Source organism: Saccopteryx bilineata, chromosome 5 (assembly GCF_036850765.1).
Source record: "Saccopteryx bilineata isolate mSacBil1 chromosome 5, mSacBil1_pri_phased_curated, whole genome shotgun sequence".
In the NCBI taxonomy this organism is placed as follows: Eukaryota; Metazoa; Chordata; class Mammalia; order Chiroptera; family Emballonuridae; genus Saccopteryx; species Saccopteryx bilineata.
Window position 1 is genome coordinate 33,711,227 of NC_089494.1, and position 23,151 is coordinate 33,734,377.

A 23,151-nucleotide genomic window follows, 5' to 3' on the forward strand; every position below is an offset into this window, starting at 1 on the left:
TAATGTATTAGTGTACATACATATAATATTTATTTTATATAAATAAAATATCCTATTAATTTCTTAACAGATATCCCTGTTATAAGTGAGGAAGCTAAAAATATTCCAGCTGAGGTAAGGGAACTTGGGAGACAACTCAAAATAGTCACCATTTCTTAAAGGGATGAAATATTTATAAATGGAGAAATATTTATAGATAGAAAAAAGTGCTCAAGAAGTTATCAGGTTATCCTGGTTATTTTTGTTGTGGCAATATCTTTATAGTTACATGATTTATTTAAGTAAAATCATACTCTTAAAATGAAAGTTCTAGCATAAAATAGTGAAATTTAAAAAATAAATATGAAATTTCCAAGATGGCTATGGAGTAGGTAGATGTTCAAACTGCCACTTCCCAAGACCAAATTGAATTACAATTTAATTTAAGAACAATCATCTTGAAAAACTAACTTTAGAGTAAACAAAGAGGAGCCTATAACCAAGGATCCCCGAAGAAGCCACACTGAGACTGGTAGGAAGGGTGGAGATGCAGAAAGGGCTGCCCCGCTCCCAGGAGTGAGTGGTGGTGGAGGGTCCAGAGGGAATCTCACTGTAGAAGGCCCACCCTGAGAGGTGTGGGTCCTCAGCACCAGGCCCATTGCCCCAGCCTAGAGTCCCAGAGCCTAGAAGAAGCGCCCACACAGCATTTGGCGGTGAAAAGAGCTGAGGTTTCTTCTGTGAGAAAAAGACCGGAACTCTGGGAGATGAAGGCTCCATCTTAAAGGGCCAGCGCAGAAAGTCTCGTTCACAGACACTTACCTAGGGCTCTGAAAGAGGGAGGTCTGAGAGAACCAGAGCTGAGTGAGGAGAGTGTGAAGTTGGTGGCCCAGAAAGAGACACTGTGGGGTATGGCCACCAGAACCCCTGTGCTGATTCATTCTCCACTACTGCTGTTACCATCTTTCTTGGATGGAGTAGTCCCCTCTGTGTGGCATCAACCTGGGGGAAAGCAATACAGCACCCTCAGGAATTCCTCCTGCCCCACCCCATGGAGACTGGCTGTTCTGAAAAGTTAGCCAGGAAGCAGGAAGTGTATCAGTGACTCAGTTTCTGGTGTTGAGGCCAGAGCTTCCCCGACCCCTCCCACACTCTCCCGAGACTATGACTGGTACTTCCACCTCATTAGAGATTCAGTAGAAACTGTCCAGACTGTGGCCAGACCACATCTCTGGGCCTCAGAGGCCACACCCATTGGACTCCTGGGCCACACCCTACTGAGGTCTTTGAAAAAAGTTTGGACAGACTGACCCCTAGGGCTGTCCACACTCACCACCCTTCCTAATCCCTGAATTGCCCTAGGCTCTAGACTCTACCAAGAGGTTTTATTTCAGTGGCCAAGGCCAACAAGCAGCCAGCAGACAGAGGCTGCAAGAGGCGAAGTTCATGGAACCTCAGCCTTTTGCTGACCTTCCTCCAAGGCCCAGTGTGAGTAAAAACCAGCCTAGATGTGTGGCTTGGTGTTTACATGTGCACCTGGGCCCAGCAGAGGTAGCTGCAAACTGGATTGCTTATAGCTCCAAGAAGGTTGCTGAGGGCCGTTCACAGGCAGTGTCCCTCACTGGTCTGTGCTGGGTTCCCTCAAGGAAGAGACCCAGGGCTGGCATATCCAGTGGCCAGCTGCAGAAAGCATCAGTTCAAGACCTAACAAACCTTGCTGGTGGCGTGTCTTAAAGAAAGGTATCTCATACCAGGCCCAGCTGAGGTGAGTTTCACTTTCTGTGATTAGCACCAGCACAATGGCTCATATGCATTGGACAAGGTGGAACTTTATAGTCAGCCAGCCCAGGTGCTGGATATCCTGGCCCCACTGGGCTAGGTTCCACAGGGGGAAGGAGAGGTTTGGAGCATGAACATTTAAAGTGTGGGTCCCTATAAGCCTGTTGTTTGATCTGGTTGAGGGGCTTAGCCACTTTCTGGGGGGCACAGTTAGCCCTAGGAGAGAATCTCTGTCTTCCTCTCTGAGACCAGGGGCTTACCAGCTGGAAGAATTTCTGCAGAGGGGAGTGTCAGCCCCACTTTGATCTGAACCTGCTGCTCACCTTGTTGGGGAGAAATAAAATTTGAGTATCCACCAGTGGCTGAGGTATTAGGCTCTGGAGTAGGGGCCATATTCCCCATAATGACCTTGACCAAGAGACCCCTGAAGTAGGGGGTCCCACTAACATTGTATTCCCAACCTCAGCTGCCCTAACCCACCAAGCTTGCAACCTATAGAGGGATTGGTGGGGTATGACCAGTCTTAGCCCATACTCAGTATTTCTACAGAAGACTGGAAAATACAAGCAGCTGCAAGAGGAGGTGGAGTAGCTGAAAAGTGGAGGCAAATCTTATGGAGCTTGGGGCTTTTATGGAGCTGCTATCATCTCCAAGCAGAAGGAAGCTGATCCTTCTATACAAGTTGGCCCCTCCCATACTACCCAGGCACAGAAAACACAGACACAAACAGCAAACAAAGCAGTAGGTCCAGACAGGTAGATCATGGCAGGTTACAAACAATGGTTGATGCCAACCCAGGAAGACCTAGAACCAACACAACCAGTAGTGGGTGGAAGATAGCACCAACACTAGGCTTAGCTAGCTACACAAGCAGCATGCCCAGAGGAGGAGTCCAGTAGGCACCAGACACTGGAGAATAAATATGCCCAACAGGACAGACACAGAACAGTGTCTAATACACATGATCATGGTTGACCCTTAGAACCAGCCAGCCTGAAGGGATAACTGCACCCACAAAAGGACCAACTGCATTTAATACGCACAACAAGAGGGTAAATTCTACCCTCAAGAAGCATTCCTAGAGTAAAAACATCAGGTGGCCTAAAGGTTGGTACCATCAAGCCCATCTTCCTTATAAAGACACCATCTAATACAAAGACAAAATGGGCAAAGAAATATGACCCAAATGAATCAACAAGAGAAATTCCCAGAAAGAGAACTAAATAAAATAGAAGTAATCAAACTACCAGATGCAGAGTTTAAAATAATAATTTTAAAGATGCTCAAGGATATAAGAGCAACAATGGATGGTCACAATGAGAACTTAAACAAAAAGATAGCAAGCATCAAAAAGGACATTGAAATAACAAAAAAGAACCAGCCAGAAAGGACAAATAGTATAATATCAGAAATGAAGACTGCACTAGAAGGAATCGATAGCAGGCTGGATGAAGGAGAGGATTGAATCAGTGATTTAAAGGACAAGATAAATAAAAGTAAAGAAGCAGAGCAGCAAAAAGAAAAGAGGCTCAAAAAAACTGAGGAAACTCAGACCTCTTCAACAACATGAAGAGAAACAACATCCACATTATAGAGTTCCTGAAGGAGAAGAGAACTAACACAATAAAGAACCTGTCTGAAGAAATCATAGCTGAAAAATTCCCTAAACTGATGAAGGAAAAACTAACACAAGTTCAAGAAACACAGAGAGTCCCATTAAAGAGGAACCCAAGGAGGCCTACACCAAGAAACATTATAATTAAAATGCCAAAGTTAAGTGACAAAGAAAGAATACTAAAAGCTGCAAGAGAAAAGCAGTTAATTACCTACAGAGGAGCCCCCATAAGGATGACATCTGACTTCTCAACAGGAACACTTGAGGCCAGAAGGGATTGGCAAGAAATATTCAAAGTGATGTAAAGCAAGAACCTACAATCAAGACTTCTTTACCCAGCAAGGCTATCATTTAAGATTGAAGGAGAAATAAAAAGCTTCCCAGCCAAAAAATGACTCAAGGAATTCATTACAACCAAACGAGTAATGCAAGAAATGTTAAGAGGCCTGCTATAAAAAGAGCAAAGGAAAAAATAAATTGAGAGAAAGAGGATTGTAGATTTAAAGATTAAAATGGCAAGAAATAAGTACATATCAATAATAACATTAAATGTAAATAGATTAAATGCCCAATCAAAAGACATAGGGTAACTGTATGGATAAGAAAACAGGACCCATACATATGCTGTCTACAAGAGACCCACCTCAGAACAAAAGATACACATAGAATAAAAGTGAAGGGATGGAAAAAAAATATTTCATACAAATGGAAATGAAATAAAAAGCTAAGATAGCAATACTTATATCTGACAAAATAGCCTTTAAAACAAAGGCTATAGTAAGGGATGAAGAAGAACACTAAATAATAAAGGGAGCAATCCAACAGGAAGCTATAACCATTGTAGATATGCACCTAATATAAGAGCACCTAAATATATTAAGCAGATTTTGATGGACATAAAGGGTGAGATTGATAGCAATACTATAATGACAGGGGATTTTAATACTCCACTAACATCAATGGATAGATCCCCCAGATAGAAAACTAACAAAGAAACAGTGGCCTTAAATGACACATTAGATCAACTGGATTAAATTGATGTCTTCAGACCCTTTCCCTCAAAACAGCAGAATATACATTCTTTTCAAGTGCTCATGGTGCATATTCTAGGGTAGACCACATGTTATGACACAGAACAAGTCTCAATAAATTTAAGAAGATTGAAATCATATTAAGTGTCTTCTGTGATCATGATATCAAACTAGAAATCAACTACAATAGAAAAATTGGAAAACATTTAAACACTTGGAGGCTAAATAGCATATTATTAAATAATTAATGGGTTAACAATGAGATCAAGAAAGAAATAAAAAATTTCCTGGAAACAAATGAAAATGAACATATAACAACCTCAAAACTATGGGACACAGCACAAGCGGTCCTAAGAACAAAGGTTTCATTACAGAATATACAGGCATTACAGAAATACCTGAAGAAGCAAGAAAAATCTCAAACAACCTAACACTGCACTTAAAAGAACTGGAGGGGAGGGGGAGGGGGAGGGGCACAAAGAAAACTAGATAGAAGGTGCCGGAGGACAATCTGACTTTGGGTGATGGGTATGCAACATAATTGAATGACAAGATAACCTGGACATGTTTTCTTTGAATATATGTACCCTGATTTATTGATGTCACCCCATTAAAATTAATAAAAATTTATTTATTAAATAAAAAAATTTTAAAAAAGATTGGGAAAAAAAAGAACTGGAAAAAGAACAACAAATAAAACCCAGAGGAAGCAGAAAGAAGAAAATAATAAAGATCAGAGTGGAAATAAATGACATAGAGGCTAAAAAAAAACAACAAAATATCAATGAAACCAAGAGCTGGTTCTTTGAAAAGGTAAACAAGATTGACAAACCTTTAACCAGACTCATTAAGAAAAAAGAGAGGACCCAAATAAATAAAATTAGAAATGAAAGTGGAGAAGTAACAACTGATACCGCATAAATACAAAGCATTGTAAGAAAGTACTATGAAGATCTATATGTCAAGAAATTGGGCAACCTAGGCAAAGTGAATAAATTCCTAGAAACATACAACCTTCCAAAACTTAATCTGGAAGAATCACAAAACCTAATCAGACTGATTACAACAAATGAAATTGAAACAGTTATCAAAAAACTCCCAGCAAACAACAGTCCTAGACCTGATGGCTTCACAGATGAATTTTACCAAACATTCCAAGAAGAACTAACACTTATCTTTCTCAAGCTATTTCAAAAAATTCACGAAGAGGGAAGACTTCCAAGCTCATTTTATAAGGCAAGAATTATCCTCATTTCAAAACCAGGTAAAGACACTACAAAGAAAACTATAGGCCAACATCCCTGATGAACATCGATGATAAAATTCTCAGCAAAATATTAGCAAACCAGATCCAGCAATACATGAAAAAGATCATACATCATGATCAAGTGGGATTTATTCTGGGGAGGCAAGACTGATACAATATACTCAAATCAATTAATGTGACTCATCACATAAACAAAAGGAAGGAGAAAAACCACATGATTATATCAATAGATGCAGAAAAAAATATTTGACAAAATCCAACACCTATTTATGATCAAAATTCAGTAAAGAATACAGGGAACATCCCTTAACATAATAAAGGCCATCTATGATAGACTTACAGCCATCATCATACACAATAAGCAAAAATTAAAAGCAATCTCATTAAAATCAGGAGCCAGACAGAGGTGTCCCCTTTCAGCACTCTTATTCAACATGGTTCTGGAAGTCATAGCCACAGCTATCAGACAAGAAGAAATAAAAGGCATCCAAATTGGAAAAGAAGAAGTAAAACTGTCATTATTTGCTGAGACATGATACTGTACATAGACAACCCTAAAGTCTGTCAAAAAAAACCCTACTAGACCTGATAAATGAATTTGGCAAGGTGGCAGGCTATAAAATTAATATTCAGAAATCAGTAGCATTTTTATACACTATCAATAAACTTTCAGAAAGAGAAATTAAGGAAACAATCCCCTTCACTATTGCAACAACAAAAAAAGTACCAAGGACTAAATTTAACCAAGGATGAAAAAGACTTGTACTCGAAAATTATTAGACATTGAAAGAAGAAATCAAGGAAGATATAAACAAGTGGAAGCATATACCGTGTTCATGGATAGAAAGAATAAACATCCTTAAAATGTCTATACTACCCAAAGTAATCTATAGATTCAATGCAATTTCTACTAAAATACAAATGGCATACTTCAAAGTTATAGAACGAATATTCCAAAAATGTATATGGAACCAGAAAAGAATCCAGATAAACCTCAGGAATCTTGAAAATGAAGAATAAAGAGGGAAGTATCACACTTCTTGATATCAAGTTATATTACAAGGCCATTATAATCAAAACAGCTTGGTATTGGCATAAGAACAGGCATACAGATCAATGGAACAGAACAGAGAACCCAGAAATAAACCCACGCCTTTAAGGCCAATTGATATTTGACAAAGGAGGCAAGAGTATACAATGGAGTAACGACAGTCTCTAATAAACGGTGTTGGGAAAACTGGACAGGTACATGCAAAAAAATGAAACTAGACCACCAACTTACACCATTCACAAAAATAAACTAAAAAAGGATAAAAGACTTAAATGTGAGTCTCAAAACCATAAACATCTTGGAAGGAAAAAAGGCGGTAAACTCTCCGATATCTCTCGTAGCAAATTTTTGCAGATATATCTTCACAGACAAGTGAAATAAAGGACAAAATAAACAAATTAGACTATATCAAACTAAAAAGCTTTGCACAGCAAGACACCATTAACAATAAAAAGACAACCTACACAATGGGAGAACGTATTTGCCAATACGTCTGATAAGGGGTTAATAATAAAAATTTATAAGGAACTTCTAAAACTAGGCACCAGAAAGGTAGACAATCCAATTAAAAAATGGGCAAAGGAACTGAATAAACACTTCTTCAACGAGGACATACAGATGGTCAACAGACCTGAAAAAATGTTCAATGTCACTAATCATCAGAGAAATGCAAATTAAAACCACAATGAGATACCATCTCACACCAGTCAGAATAGCAATCATTAACAAATCAACACACAAGTGCTGGTGAGGGTGTGGAGAAAAGGGAACACCCCTGCACTGCTGGTGGGAATGCAGACTTGTGCAGCCACTGTGGAAAACAGTATGGGGGTTCCTCAAAAAATTAAAAATGGAACTGCCTTTTGACCCAGCTATTCCACTTTTAGGAATATATCCTAAGAATCTCAAAACACTAATTCAAAAGAAGATATGCACCCCCATGTTTATTGCAGCATTATTTACAATAACCAAGATCTGGAAACACCCCAAGTGTCCATCAGTGGACGAGTAGATAAAAAAGCTGTGGTATTGTACATATGCACAGTGGAATAATACATGGCCATGAAAAAGAAGGAAATTTTACCTTCAGTGATGGTATGGATGGACCTGGAGATTATTATGCTAAGTGAAATAAGCCAGGCAGAGAAAGACAAATATCATATGATCTCACTTACATGTGGCATCTAATGAACACAGTGAACTGAGGAATGGAATAGAGGCAGAGATAGGGTCACAGGGAGCAGAGTGACAGCTGTCAAAGGGAAGAGGGATGAGGTGATGGGATCAGAGAAGGTGAAGGGATTAGTGAAATTATATATACATAACATAAATATAGATAACAGGACAGCAGATCCCAGAGGGAAGGGAGAAAGGGAATTAGAAGAAGGGGGACAAAGAAGGTGAAACAGTGGGCATGTGGTTGGGGATAAGGGTGTTATATTTTGTGGGACACTTGAATCCATGTTAACATAATAAAATTTAAAATTTAATAAAAATATAAAGCAATAAAAACCAGTATGGGAATATCTTAAATAACAGTTTAATGTTTTCTGTCAGGTATTATTTAATATTTTTTTCATTAATATTTAAAAAATCTTCTAACATAAAAAAAATATGTATGAAGATAGGGGACAAAAGGTGTTGATCAAGAGAAGGGAAAACAAGGTAAAAAAAAAACCCAAACCGTAAAGTTCTGCACAGTGATCTTAGAAATGGATGTCACAGACCTAACCATATTCTTTACTTTTTCGCTATGGAATAAGAATTTATATTTCATAATAGAAATAAGTAAAAATGGGGGTCACATGATATTATTTGCTTCTTATCTAATTTTACAGAAGGTATGTCTCATAAAGTAGTGAATCCCTATGCAAACCAATAAAGAATAAAAGATTCTTCTATATTACTTGACAAATGGGATTTAATGATTTCCATCCCTGGGTCTTTGTCTCCCAAATGCCATTTGAAGAATCAGTTATATACTGTTTTCCCCAGCCCAAGGAGAAAGGGAAAAAAAGATAATATAGAAAATGTTTCAGGCAGCTAAATTTATTTACTTTAACAGTCTGTTCTTCATTATAAAATACCATTCTTTGTACTATTTTGTTATTAAAATTTCTTTTGTGATATAGCTGTGATTTTTTTGACATGTGCTATTTGCTATTAAAATACTCTTCATTTTATGACATATTGGTAATAGTATTGCAGTAAAATGTTAGATGCTTCAATCTTCTTTTTTGAAATGTTGCTGATTTATAAAATCTTAATATATGAGAACCACTGATTTATAAAGTAGTTTGATCATCTTATGGACTCAGGCAAGTGGAAAATTGCTTAACTCTTTTAATAAAGACTGTAATAATTTACAAATATTGATATTAACTTCTTATAATAAAGGATAAGGGTACAAATGATTCTTAGTTAAGTTTTGTTTTAAATATTTTCTAATCAGTAGTGACTTCAGCAGCTTGTTTTATTGATATATTTTCTAGTTACTGGATAATGATAAAAAAGGCCTGACTCTACCAACTTCGAACCAGGTGGATGAAGATAATTTAAATGCTATTTCTCCTAAAAGTGACGAATCAACAAAACAAAGAGATACTCCATTGCCCACTATTCCTACCCTGACAATAACAGAAGGAGACAAAACAGTACCGTTAGAGGAACACCATCTGGAAGCCGTGGCAGACAGAAAACTGGATAATGAACACTTTCAACCGAAAGTCAAGTCAAAAGCTGAATACCCAGGAATTTTAAAATCACACTCATCTTCATCAGAGGTAACGTTGAAAAGTACCCCTAATAATTCCAAGTAGAATAAGGAGGAAGGACTTAGATTCATCTTCAACAGAAAATGGGTGACAGAGGAGCAATCTAAGCTTAGCTAGAAGGAAGAGCACAAACTTAGTTAACCCAGATTCAAAATGAAAAGGTAGCTTTCAAAGCCAAGATCCAAAAGAAGACCTTGAACTAAAGGTATCTGCTCTCATATTAGAAGTATAAGACAAGGAAAAAACAAAATTAATTCATTTACAATAACAAATTAAATACAAATAAATTGAAAATACATTCAAATGTCTCCAAGTGAAAGTGTGTCTAAGTATATTAAATATTCCTACCTTATTTATACTCATCAAAGGAGGGGGAAAAACCCCTTAAGGAAAAGCAAAGTGATCAGAGATGCTGGTAATACAAGTTAGTCTAATGAGTTGGTGTAAAATTCAGCTGAAAGTGTAACAATAATAACAAAATATAAATTCAAAGAAAATTTAAAAGTCTGGGAAGTTATTTCAGTGGAAATTTTAATAAAACTATTATATAATAGAAAATCACATATGTTCTCCCTGGTATAAATAATTTCACAATTTAAAATAAGAATTATCTGGCCTGACCAGGTGGTGGTGCAGTGGATAGATCATCGAACTGGGATGCGGAAGATCCAGGTTCGAGACCTCGAGGTCGCCAGTTTGAGAGTGGGCTCATCTGGTTTGAGCAAAAGCTCACCAGCTTGAGCCCAAGGTCACTGGCTCAAGCAAGGGGCTACTCGGTCTGCTGAAGGTCCACGGTCAAGGCACATATAGAAAGCAATAAATGAACAACTAAGGTGTTGCAACGAAAAACTGAAGATTGATGCTTCTCATCTCTCCGTTCCTGTCTGTCTGTCCCTGTCTATCCCTCTCTCTGACTCTCTCTCTCTGTCTCAAAAAAAAAAAAAAAAAAAAAAGAATTATCTGATTTATAATTTAAAATAAGAATTATCTGAATGTAAATTTAAAGGTACAATAGGGTAAAGCCTTTCTCAAAATGACAGTTATTCTATCTGGATCTTTACATCTTATTTGAATTACTGTTATAAGTAGTAGTTAATATGTAAAATGTGTATTTTTCAGTGGATAAACAATCTGAATTCTAAATAAGGCTCTGCCTCTAAATACTTCAACAAGCATGGACCCCTAAATCTCTAGGCCTATTTCCTCTTCCGTTGAATGACAGATCACACCAGGTCATTTTTAAGTTCCCTACCAAATTCAAAAAGATATAATTTTATTAAAAATCTCTAGTTGGGGGATTATTCTTCATTACCTAGATCAACCAATGTAACTTAAAAAGAATAACATTCTGGTTTTTACTGAATGTGGAAATGATATAGTCATTATAAAAAATAGAAATATAAAAGAGAAAATTAAAGTAGTTATAATTCTATTGACACATTTAATAATTTTATTTTCTTTTAGTCTTTGTTATGTATACCTTTTATTTTTAAAAACTTGAATCAAAATATATAATTTTATATTGTTATTTTTATATTGTGCTCTTTTAAAGTTGGCATTATAAGGCCCTGGCTGGTTGGCTTAATGGTAGAGTGTTAACCTGGCATGTGGAAGTCCTGGATTCAATTCCTGGTCAGGGCACACAGGAAAGGGGATCTGCTTCTACCCCCACCCCTTCTTCTCGCTCTTTTTTTTTCCCCTTCCACAGCCATGGCTCTATTGATTTGAGTGCATCTGCCCCAAGCACTGAGGATGGCTCCATGGAGCCTCCACTTCAGGCACTAAAAATAGCTCGATTATGAGCATGGCTCCAGATGGACAGAGCATCGGCCCCAAATGGGGATTGCTGAGTGAATCCCAGTCAAGGCGTATGTGGTAGTCTATCTCTGAATCTTCTACCCTCTCACTTAAAAAAAAAGAAAAAGAAAAAAAGTTGGCATTATAAGCGTGCAACCTGAATTTTCTTAAAAATTTGTAAGATGAAGAATATCTAATATTAATTCTTTTGAACACTTGTTATATTGGCCATATTGTTGGACATTAAGTTTGAAATTAATATTTTTACTTAACCATTTATTTGGATCTGTTATTATGTCCTCATCTATTCATAGAAATGGCATGCTGACAGATTGCTCTACAGATTGTGCCATTTTACATTCTCACCAGTGATATTTGAGTATTAATGGTCTTTCAAATAATGACTACAACTTTTTCATGCTATTAGCTATTTTTATTCTCCATCAAGTAGACATATTATCTCCTTTGTCCATTTTTTTCTAATAAGTACTTGGTAATGTTAAGTTTTTTTTATAAGGTCTTTAAGGTTTTTATAAAGTCTATCTTTATAATATGGGTTTTATGAGGTCTTTTTCTTATAAGTATATTAATTATTTGTATATTCATGGCAATATTTTTTCATAGCTTGTAGTTTGCCTTTTAATTTCTTTATTAAGTCTGACTTCCAACATATTTAGTTTTGATTTTAAAAGTGAGATATTTATTTATTTATTTATTTATTTTGTATTTTTCTGAAGCTGGAAACGGGGAAGCAGTCAGACAGACTCCCGCATGGGCCCGACCGGGATCCACCCGGCACGCCCATCAGGGAGCGTTGCTCTGTCGCAACCAGAGCCATTCTAGCGCCTGAGGCAGAGGCCACAGAGCCATCCTCAGCGCCTGGGCCATCTTTGCTCCAATGGAGCCTCGGCTGCGGGAGGGGAAGAGAGAGACAGAGAGGAAGGAGAGGGGGAGGGGTGGAGAAGCAGATGGGCGCTTCTCCTGTGTGCCCTGGCCAGGAATCGAACCCTGGACTTCTGCATGCCAGGCTGATGCTCTACCACTGAGTCAACCGGCCAGGGCTGAGATATTTATTTCTGCATAACAAACCACTCCAAAACTTAGTGGCTTAAAATAATCATTATCTCACAAGATTTTATGGGTTGACTGCCCTTAACTGGGAAGCTGATTTGTTCCGTTTGATGTTGGCTCATCCTGTAGTCATCTAGGAGTTGGATTGGGCTGGGACACTCATAATGACTCCTTTTATGACTTTCTTTTTGATGGGAATAACTGTAAGTCTTTGGCTCACTTAGAATATATGGACATCTGTTTTGATCTCTTTCCCTCCTTCTCTCTCTCTCTCTCTCTCTCTCTGCCCATGTAATCTTAATCTTAGGGATTATTCCTCTCCCTCTCTATTTGGCCTACTCATGTAGTCTATTTATGTGGTTTTTCTAGCAGGCCAACTGAACTTCTTATGGGGCTTCCAATGTACTTAAGACTTAGGCTTTGGACTAGCACAGAGTCACTTCTCCTGCAATCTGTTAGTTAAAGTAAGTCTCAGCCAGGCTCAGCCTTTATTCAGTAGGAGGAGGGACTACATAAGGGTATGAGTCTTCAAAGGTGTTGTTTTCAGGGGGTCATATTTGGAGATTAAAGACCACCTCAGATTAACTATCTCTAGCTCCAAGTAAGTCATGTCCATCCCACATATAAAATATGCTTACTCCACTTCCAAGATCCTTAGTCTCATGCTCTTACTGCATCAAGCTTAGGTTTGAGGTCCAGGTGAATGAGATTTCCTGAGTATGGTTTTTCTCAAATTCAAGACCTGTGTATAGAAGATACCAGTTATCTCCATACAAAAGTGAGTCAGGATCAGGAAAACTGGAATATTCTGAAGATGGAGGAAAGGAAAGTGAGGCATGTAGTAAGCACTGGGCCATAGTCACTCAAGCTCCTTTGGGGCTTGGCTTTACCCTCTGAATATTTTTTTATTTTTTATAAGAACAAGCTTATAGCCTGACCAGGCAGTGGCGCAGTGGATAGAGTGTTGGACTGGGATGCCAAGGAACCAGGTTCAAGACCCCGAGGTCGCCAGCTTGAGCGCGGGCTCATCTGGTTTGAGCAAAAGCTCACGAGCTTAGGCCCAAGGTCGTTGGCTCGAGCAAGGAGTTACTCGGCCGGCTGTAACCCCGCGGTCAAGGCACATTTGAGAAAGCAATCAATGAACAACTAAGGTGTCACAATGTGCAACGAAAAACTAATGATTGATGCTTCTCATCTCTCTGTTCCTGTCTGTCTGTCCCTGTCTATCCCTCTCTCTGACTCTCTCTGTCTCTGTAAAAAAAACAAAAACAAAAAAAACCAAGCTTATATTTGTAATTGAGTTGCTTTGCAGTTCACGTTTGTCTGTAGAAAGCTCAGAGTTCAAACCCTCTTTTCATTTTTAACCCTTTAGTAGTACAAACATTCATGTACATCCTCATGCCTTCTGACCATCCAGAATACAATAGTAACAAAAATTTTTATTTTAAAAATGTGTAAGGCAGTATTTTTAAAAAGGCACATGTATGTTCTTGTTTTTATAAATTGGCTAGCAAACCAACATGATTTTAAGTTAATAAAACTGGAACTAATATCATTTTTTGAAAAAAAACCTCACTCCTGGGGGTCAGCAAGCATGAAAAAACTCACTATTCAAAGGGTTAATTGTCTCTATTTTTTTTCAGTCCAAGATGCTATGACTTAAAGATGTTGTGAGCTTCCTATGTATCAAATTATGATCCCAGCCAAAATGTTACACCTCTAAGTATCTTGAAGACAGGCTCCTGTATACCTTTGGCTGATAGTCAAGGTTCTGTAAATCAATATCCTTAAAAATGGTAGAAGCTCTCCTGTTGCACAGAGATCTTAGAGTTCACCCTATCATACTTAGAGTACTTTTTGTCTAGCTGAGTTGGTCTGTGAGGTACCACCGTAAATTTGTTTGAGGTCTTAGCAACAGTTCTTACAGCCACACCTTGTGATCTTGCCCTCAGAACCACATTTTAGTTCTCAATGCCATTGGACCCAGACTAATGAAGTCATCAGGTGAGGATTTGGGGCTTTGGTTCAGTGGCTTAACAGTGTAACCAAGGATCTAGGAACCTAGCTTGCTCTTATCTTTTCTCTTTTTCTATGCTCATGATTCATCACTTCATGATTACAAGATGTTGCTTCAGTCCTAGCATCATATATAAAGCAAGGCAGGTGAAAGAATATGGGGGTAGAACAATCAAGTACTTCTTTTGTACTTGTCTCCTTTTATTTTTAGAAAGAAACAGTTTACCCAATAATCCTCCCAGTGGGTTTTGTGTCTCATTGAACAGAATTAGGTCACGTGACTACCTCGAGTTTCAAAGGAGAATTTTAAACTGTATATATTACTGTTAAAAGAAAAAAATTCTGGTTCTGTCAGTAACAAGATAGTATGGGGAGTGGTTATTATGTAATCGATTAGAAGTAGCCCCACCATTATACTCCTCTCTAATGGGATGCTTTTCCCCCACATCTTCTCAGGAAGTGATATATGCAGTATCATTAATCTTCTGTTTATCCATTTAAATGTAATTGCCTTCACTAAGCTATGAATTCCATTTACCACATTTTAATCATTGAATAGTGACTGATCTACAGATGGGAAATATGCCATGATCTCCTGAACTCTTTGTCTTTGCTAACTCTGAAGGTTGAATCAACCCAAGTCATGCATGTGAAATGCACCTTATAATTTTTTATACACTTTTATTTTATTTTTTGCACATGCGAGAGAGAGAAGGGGAGGGAAAGAGATGAGAAGCATCAACTCATAGATACGTCACTTTAGTTGTTCTTTGATTGCTTCTCATACATGCATTGACTGGGAGGCTCCAGCCAAGCCAGTGATTCCTTGCTCAAATCAGCAACCTTGGGCTCAAACCATTGACCATGGGGTCATGTTGATGATCCCATGCCTGAGCCAGCAACCCTGCACTCAAGCTGGTGAACCTGGGCTCAAGCCGGTGCACCTCTGCTAAAGCCAGTGAGTCCACACTCAAGCCTGCAATGATAGGATTTCGAACCTGGGTCCTCAGTGTCCCAGGTCAACACTTCATTTACTGTGCTATCACTGGTCAGGCTCCACTATCTTTTTTAATTCAAATATTTTTTTTTTGGCCTAGAAGTTTTTCTAATCTATATGTTTTCTTTTCATAGATGTAATGAATTTTTAAAACTAATTGAGACCATAAAATAAAGATAAAAAAAGAGTTTTTATGATATTTGGGATAAAGGAAACTTTTCCAATTGATCAACATAGACCCTCTTTTAAAATAGATAATTTTAAAATTTCTAATCATTTTTATCTTTGGTCATACTTTTCTTTGGAAGGATTTTTGTCCATCAGTATCTGAGATGGATTCTATCAGAGATTGTTCACTTAAATCTTTTGGTGTCAGACAAAGGGAAAGAAAGCATTTTATATTTTCCGTCATTTTAATGTCTCTGCATTAGGCTTTCCTTTGCTTCTGAAGAATAGGAACCAATATACCACTGTAGCAACACATACCAGGGAACATTACTGAATTTCAGACTATTTCCATATCCATTAGGCCAGCATTCCTTTACTTAGCTGGGCACCCTAGACTGAATGCTGGTGCTATGAACCTGTAGAAATGTGTTTCCACTGAGGTGTAGAGGGTTCTGTTCACTTTCTCTCAAGTCAGGATTGTACTTGAATACTGTAAGTTACGGGTTGATTGGTTAGCCCTTCAATCTGTTTTCATCTGGCTATATCTTATGGAAACACTTTTTAGACTCTTTATAGTACCTGTGCTTATTATTTTTCATCCCATCCTCACCTCTATTTTTTGTCCACCTTTTTTGTCCTGTTTTTTGCCCCAAGGTGATGACTCCTATGGACTGCCTCACCAGACTCTTTTTCTAGCTGACTTCTAGTTAGGTCCTGGCAAGACATTGGAGGGTGAGAGGGGAAAGAACGGTAGGGGTTTACTGTCCTACTGTCTTCCTGTTTTGGTGCTTTGATTCTGGCAATGAATTTTCCTTTTCCTTCCCATGGTCAGCTAGCTACTGTTGGGTGGTTTGACCTGCATGATTCCAGCTAACAAAGGGCTCTGGCTGGAGTGGTAACATCTTCTCACTGTTGCCCTCAACTTCCCTTTTTGGTTTCTTATCTCTACACACCCTTTTGTTTATCTTAAAGCCTCTTTAGTTGAACCATTTTAGAGAGGTTCTAATTCCTGCCCTAACTCTAGTAAGTTTCTCAGTTTTCTGGTAGGCATACAGATTTTTCTTTTTTCTTTATATATCTCTACTCATTTTACAGAAGCTTTGTAAAAACTCAAATTATTATCTTGACATGGATGTTTATAATGCATTTTTTTTTTAATGAAGTGAGAGGCAGGGAGGCTGAGAGATAGATTCCCACATGTTCCCCAACTGGAATCCACCTGACAAGCCTCCTACAGGACAACAATGCTCAGCGCATCTGGGGCTGAGCTATTTCAGAATCTGAGCTATTTCAGTGCCTGAGGCAAGGCCATGGACCCATCCTCAGTGCCTGGGGCCGACTTGCTCAAACCATTTGAGTCATAGCTGTGGGAGGGGAAAAGAGAGAGAGAGAGAAGGAGAAGGGGTGGAGAAGCAGATGGTCGTTTCTCCTGTGTGCCCTGACCAGAAATTGAACCCAGAATGTCCTCATGCTGAGCTGACACTCTATTCACTGAGTCAGCTGGCCAGGGCCATCAGTCTCCTATCTTTAATTCACTGATTTTATCATCTCGTTCCATGTGCTCTCAAACTCCTTGAGTAATTTTCTCATTTCAATTATGGTACTTCCTGATTCAGAATTTCAATTTGATTTCTTTTTATAATTTTTATCTCTTTATTTAAAAGTTGTTCATACATTATATTATTGTTGTTTAGTTCTTTGTCCATGATTCTTTTAGGCTCATTGAGCATATTTAAAGTTGTTTTAAAATCTTTGTCTAGTAAGTCCAATGCATGGACTTTCTCAGGGGTTTTTCTATTTTTATTTTTCTGTGAATGGGCCATATTTTCTGTTTCTTTGTATGCCTAATAATTTTTTATAGAAATTGGGCATTTTAAATATTATAATGTAACTCTAGAACTTAGATTATCCTCCTTCTTCAGGGGTTACTATTGTTGATTTTTGAGGGGTGCTGTCATTTATTTCTTTTTTTTTTTTTTTTGCATTTTTCTGAAGCTGGAAACAGGGAGAGATAGTCAGATAGACTCCCGCATGCGCCCGACCGGGATCCACCCGGCACGCCCACCAGGGGCGACGCTCTGCCCACCAGGGGGCGATGCTCTGCCCATCCTGGACGTTGCCATGTTGCGACCAGAGCCACTCTAGCGCCTGAGGCAGAGGCCAAGGAGCCATCCCCAGCGCCCGGGCCATCTTTGCTTCAATGGAGCCTTGGCTGTGGGAGGGGAAGAGAGAGTCAGAGAGGAAGGCGCGGCGGAGGGGTGGAGAAGCAAATGGGCGCTTCTCCTGTGTGCCCTGGCCGGGAATCGAACCTGGGTCCTCCGCACGCTAGGCCGACGCTCTACCGCTGAGCCAACTGGCCAGGGCCTGTCATTTATTTCTTTTGTGACTTTTCCAAACTATTTTTTTTTTTTTTGCAAAGACTGTATTCCTTGTCATTTCTGGTCAGTCACTGAAGTCTCTCTTCTGTTATCTCAGTAGCCAGATAATGACTTAATGCATTTCTTAAATCACCAAAATTTATCTGTTTTTTAAAAATTAACCAGTCCCCTGGTTGCTGTAAGTTCTGTATTAAGATTGTGGAGTTTGAAATAATTTATCTGTCAGTTTTTGACAATTTATACTTGTTTAGGCAGAGGGACCAATTCTTTGAGCACCCTGCTACCCCTTTTCTATAATGTCACTTCTCCCTTCTCTTTTGATTTATGCTTTTTTAATATTAATCTTATATTTATTTTATCTTTCAAGTTATTAGTTTTTTCCTGTAGGGTTTAGAGAGAATAAGAAGAGGTCAATGACATACAAAGTAATATCATGTGGGGTTTTTTTGTTTATTTGTTTGTTTTTTATGCTTGAGATTTCCTATATCAACAGCTTACTAATATAATGTTTCAGCCATGCAAGTTATTTCACTACCTCCAGTTCCACTGGTTAAATTGTAAATAAATTTTTTTCCTTATGTGAGATAAAAATCAAATGGTAACATTGGATCTCATCTTATTATTATTTAGTCATCAATAATGCTAAGTTTAAATTTCATATTGATATTAAATTATTGTTTCTATTAACTTTCTGTGGTCTGTTTTTATTTCAGAGTTTCGTTAACACATCGAGTGAATATTTAAATACCCCTAATAGTTCTGGTAAGTTATTATTTGTATGTGTATATATAGTTGTAATTTTCAAATGTTCAGTGAAATTGAAAACATAAACTCATATAAAACAATGATTATCCAGACTCTTTCATAATGTAAATCAAACCATTATATTTTGTGATAACTGGCATGAAAAATCTATGGAATCACAATATTAGTGGGAAATCAAACAAAGCAAAATATAGGTGGCCTTAAATTCTTAGATAATATTTATTTTTATGTACTATCATGTTACTAGACCATTTATTATATTTATCTGTGTGTACAAACATTTTGGCTACCCTGTAGATCTATCTAGTGAAGAGGTTTATCTAAATCAAGAAGTTCTTCACTGATATCATTATGAAAACATATTCAACACATCAGTAAACCCAAAGGTGATAATCAAAATATTTAACAACTAGTACAGCATGAGCATGGAACAATCAAATCAGACAATACTGTTGGATCAGAGTTCTGGAGCTTTCCTACTGTGCCATAGTAGGGTTGAAAGAAATTGGAGAGCCCCAAGAGACTCAAAATAGTCAGGGCAATGAATGCAAGGTGGATACTTGAACATTTTTAGGTAGCAACTTTTGGCAAATTAGTACAAAAATGTTTTTGTTTGTTTATTTGTTTGTTTTGGAGAGAGAAAGACAGCAAGAGAGAGATGAGAAGTATCAACTCCTGGTTGCAGCACTTTTAGTTGTTCATTGATTGCTTTTTCATATGTGCCTTGACTGGGCTCAAGCCAGACCAGTGACCCCTTGCTCAGGCCAGTGACCTTGGGCTCAGACCAGTAACTTTGGGCTTCACATCAGCGACCTTTGGGCTCAAGCCAGCAACCATGGGATCATGTCGATGATCCCATGCTCATGCTGGCAACCCAGGGTTTCAAACCTGGGATGTCAGCATCCCAGATTGATGCTCTATCCACTGTGCCACCACCAGTCAAACAGTACAGAAATGTTTCAGTATTTAACAATTGTAACATTCATAACTGTGTAGAGACTGAATATTCATCCAGAGGGGACTGCATTAATGTAATCTAAATGAAGAGAAAATCAGATAACTAGAACACCTGACATTAAACCTGAGCAAGCAAACACATTTCTTTGTAATGTGCAAGCATCCTTGGATTGTAGAGAGTGTTCTCCAATTAAGGACTTATAAGGAAAAGTATCAATGAAAGTATAATTGAGAAGTATATTTTTATTTTATTATTTTTTAAGTTTTATTTTTCAATTACAGTTGACATTTAGTATTATTTTTTATTAGTTTCAGGTGTACAGCATCATGGTTAGACAATTATATAATTTACAAAGTTATCCCCCTCGTAATTTAGATACCCTCCTGAGACCATACATAGTTATTACAATATTGTTGACTATATTCCCTGTGCTGAACTTTATATCCCATGACAATTTTGTAACTACAATTTGTAGAGAAGTGTATTTTTAGAATAAAGTACCCAAAAGGAGATTTGGCTTATTTTAAACAGTTGAATGTGGTAAAATAAAAATAAATAGAAATCAATGGTTTTGCCCTGGCCAGATAGCTCAGTTGGTTAGAGCATTATCCTGAAGTGCAGAGGTTGCCAGTTTGATCCTTGGTCAGGGCATATACAGGAACAGATCAATGTTTCTCTCTCTCTCTCTCTCTCTCTCTCTCTCTCTTTCTCCCCCCTCACTTAAATCAGTAAATAAATTTTAAAAAAGGAAATTAATGGTTTAGCCATATATGAATTTATATTTACACATCTCTACATATGTATTTATACATGTTCTATACAATGATAACAATTTTAAGAACATAGTGGGGTACAGGAAGCTATTGTGAAACATAGGATGTCAGTTTCAGAACTAATACTTTAAATATCAGGAAAAATTGAAAGTAGACCTAAATTATTATTTATCCTAGAAGAAAAAGTAACCATTGGAATAATATTCAGTAGTAATAGGACATCACAGGAGACTGGGATACCTGGGTAACCATAATATGATTTCTATAAAACTTCCGTTCTAATATCTTTTGGATTCTTCTAACCATAGAAGAACTTTGGGACCAAATGTAATAGAACAGCAAGCAAGCTCCTTCTTCTGTTATTTCCAAGTATTCCTTGAAAAGAAGAAATATTCTATCAAGTAATAGAACATATTAATGAGGAAACATACTGTCTCAACCCTGCCTTGCCACTTACTAGCTCTGTGACCTTAGGCTATCATTTGTCTTACAAAAGCCTCAATTTTCCCATTTTAAAAATGAAAATGTGGGCCTGACCTATAGTGGTGCAGTGGATAAGGCATCAACTTGGAAAGCAGAGGACACAGGTGTGAAGCCCCAGGCGGTCAAGGAACATACAAGAAGCAGCTATGCTTCCCACGTCTCCCCACCCTACTTGTCTCTCTCCTCTCTCTCTCTCAAAAAAAAAAATCAATAAATAAAATTTTTAAAAATTAAAGAGTGAAACTACATACAAAAAACAAGTATTTCATACTTCCTGTGATTGCTTTATATTGCCTATTTAATCATCATAACTTTGTAAACATTTTACATACATTAATTTATATAATCTTCTTAAAACCCTGTGATATTTATCCTAGCTTTACAGATGAGGCAACTGAGGTACAGAAAGGCTGAGTAATTTGAAAATTCTGTGAAAAGCCTGTGAAACAAACCAGTAGTCCAGTCCTCTCTGAAGAGTGAGAGCCTTTATTTATTAGCAGTGTCAAATCAAATATAGAATTGGAAAGAACAACTGTGGTATACTTTTTTTTTTAAGCAAATGCTTAGGGTGGAAAACAGGGCTTATTACCTTATTACACACTCTTATCTTACTCTTGGGCAGGCCATTAATTTTACTGGCTTTTTTTCCCTTATTTTTAAAATGAAAGAGATGAGTTTAAGACTGTGGGATCTCCTATTTATCTAAAAGTCTGTGTTCCTGAACATAAACTATTTAAGATTCCTAGTATATATTTTAATGGTTTTGTTGTACTTTGCATTATACTTTTTAGTTTATTCATTCAGACTAAGCTTATATACTTAACCCAATACTTCTATAGATATATTATATAAAATAAAATGCAGACATTAAAGACTTTATTTAGTGTAGTTCATATAACACTCCTGCTGAATTCCTAGAGCTATTTTTACTTGTAATAAGATTAGAGGCATGTGCCCAGCTCAGTTACTTTGGAGCCACTTTCTTAGATGCTCTCTGAGTCCTGATATTTATGCACATATATTTAATCATAGAACCACAATTCATTGAAGACCATGGTTGTTCTACTGCGTACTTTATAAATGCTTTTAGTTTATTACATAAGCATTCTCTGTAGGATCATGGAATAGATTCTTAAGGAAATGACAGAATTAATTATGGAAGCTATCCAGAATGTAGATTATTGTCCACACAGTTTCACAGTGTTGGGTTTGTATAGCAAGCAGATGTGTGATGGAAGATTACCCAAAGGACTGCTTGAGGATAGGCTAAAATGAAGCTCAAAGAAGGATGAGTAAAAGCAATCTTTTAAACATCCAGTCAAGCACAGCTTTGAGTAATGTGCATCATTTTTAACAATCACAAAAACATTCTGGACCACCTACAGTGCAATAATGAGTTGCTGGGTTTTGGGGGGGGGATTAGTTTTTTTATTTTTTGAACTGGCTTTAAGAGCCAGAAAAGTAGAAGTAATCAATACAAACATTGACTGTCATGTGACTAAAAGACAATCTTCTATGTACATAAAAGTACAGAGCACGATAACATTAAATTTTAATCACTTGTATGTGTTTTACCAATACTATTGAAAATAGTAATTGAAATTATTAGCGACAGACCCAAGAGTGCAGTGTGTCAGGGATTAGAGTAAAAGGAGTGAAATGATGGTAACAATAACAACAAAATTTGCTTCATTTTGTGCTTATTATGTTCCATCATAGTGTATGCGTTTAGCCTTTTAAATCACACAACAACTCTATGAAGGAGACTCTTCATCGTGTGACTAATGAGAAAACTGAGAGAGAGTCAAGATAACTTGTCTGGGGTTAGATGGTTTGTTAGTTGCAGAGACTATCTGAGAACCAGCCTGGCTCCAGAGCGTGTGTTTTTACTAGCTATGCTACACAATCATTAGTCAGACATGTGTGTAGACCAAGCTTGTCAAATGCCCCAAGTGCCAACTTATTTTTATCATTATTTAAAAATCTTTTTTCAGATGAGTTAATTCAAGATAAGACCTATGGTCAGCTAAATACAAATAAAAAAGGAAAAGCAGTAAGTAGATGATCTATCTTTTAAAAACCATTGTTAACATTTTACCTTGTTTTGAATTAATTTATTATACCTCTACTTATAATTTATTATAAATTTATAAATTATTATAAAACAATATAAATATAACATTAACTATAACAGGCTACACTGTTGAATTCTTTACTTTTGCCTCCCCCAAAATAGCTATTGTCTGGTAAAC

At 37.3% G+C, this 23,151-nt stretch overlaps 1 protein-coding gene across 1 annotated transcript in view; it reads left to right on the plus strand.

Moving 5' to 3' along the window:
• The window catches only part of C2CD6 (C2 calcium dependent domain containing 6), a 99,509-nt gene that overhangs the window by 40,522 nt on the left and 35,836 nt on the right, over window positions 1-23,151 (plus strand). The window contains exons 12-13 of the mRNA XM_066233025.1: window positions 71-114; window positions 9,212-9,502. Coding sequence (XP_066089122.1) covers window positions 71-114; window positions 9,212-9,502 — 335 coding nt within the window. The remainder of the gene's footprint in view (window positions 1-70; window positions 115-9,211; window positions 9,503-23,151) is intronic.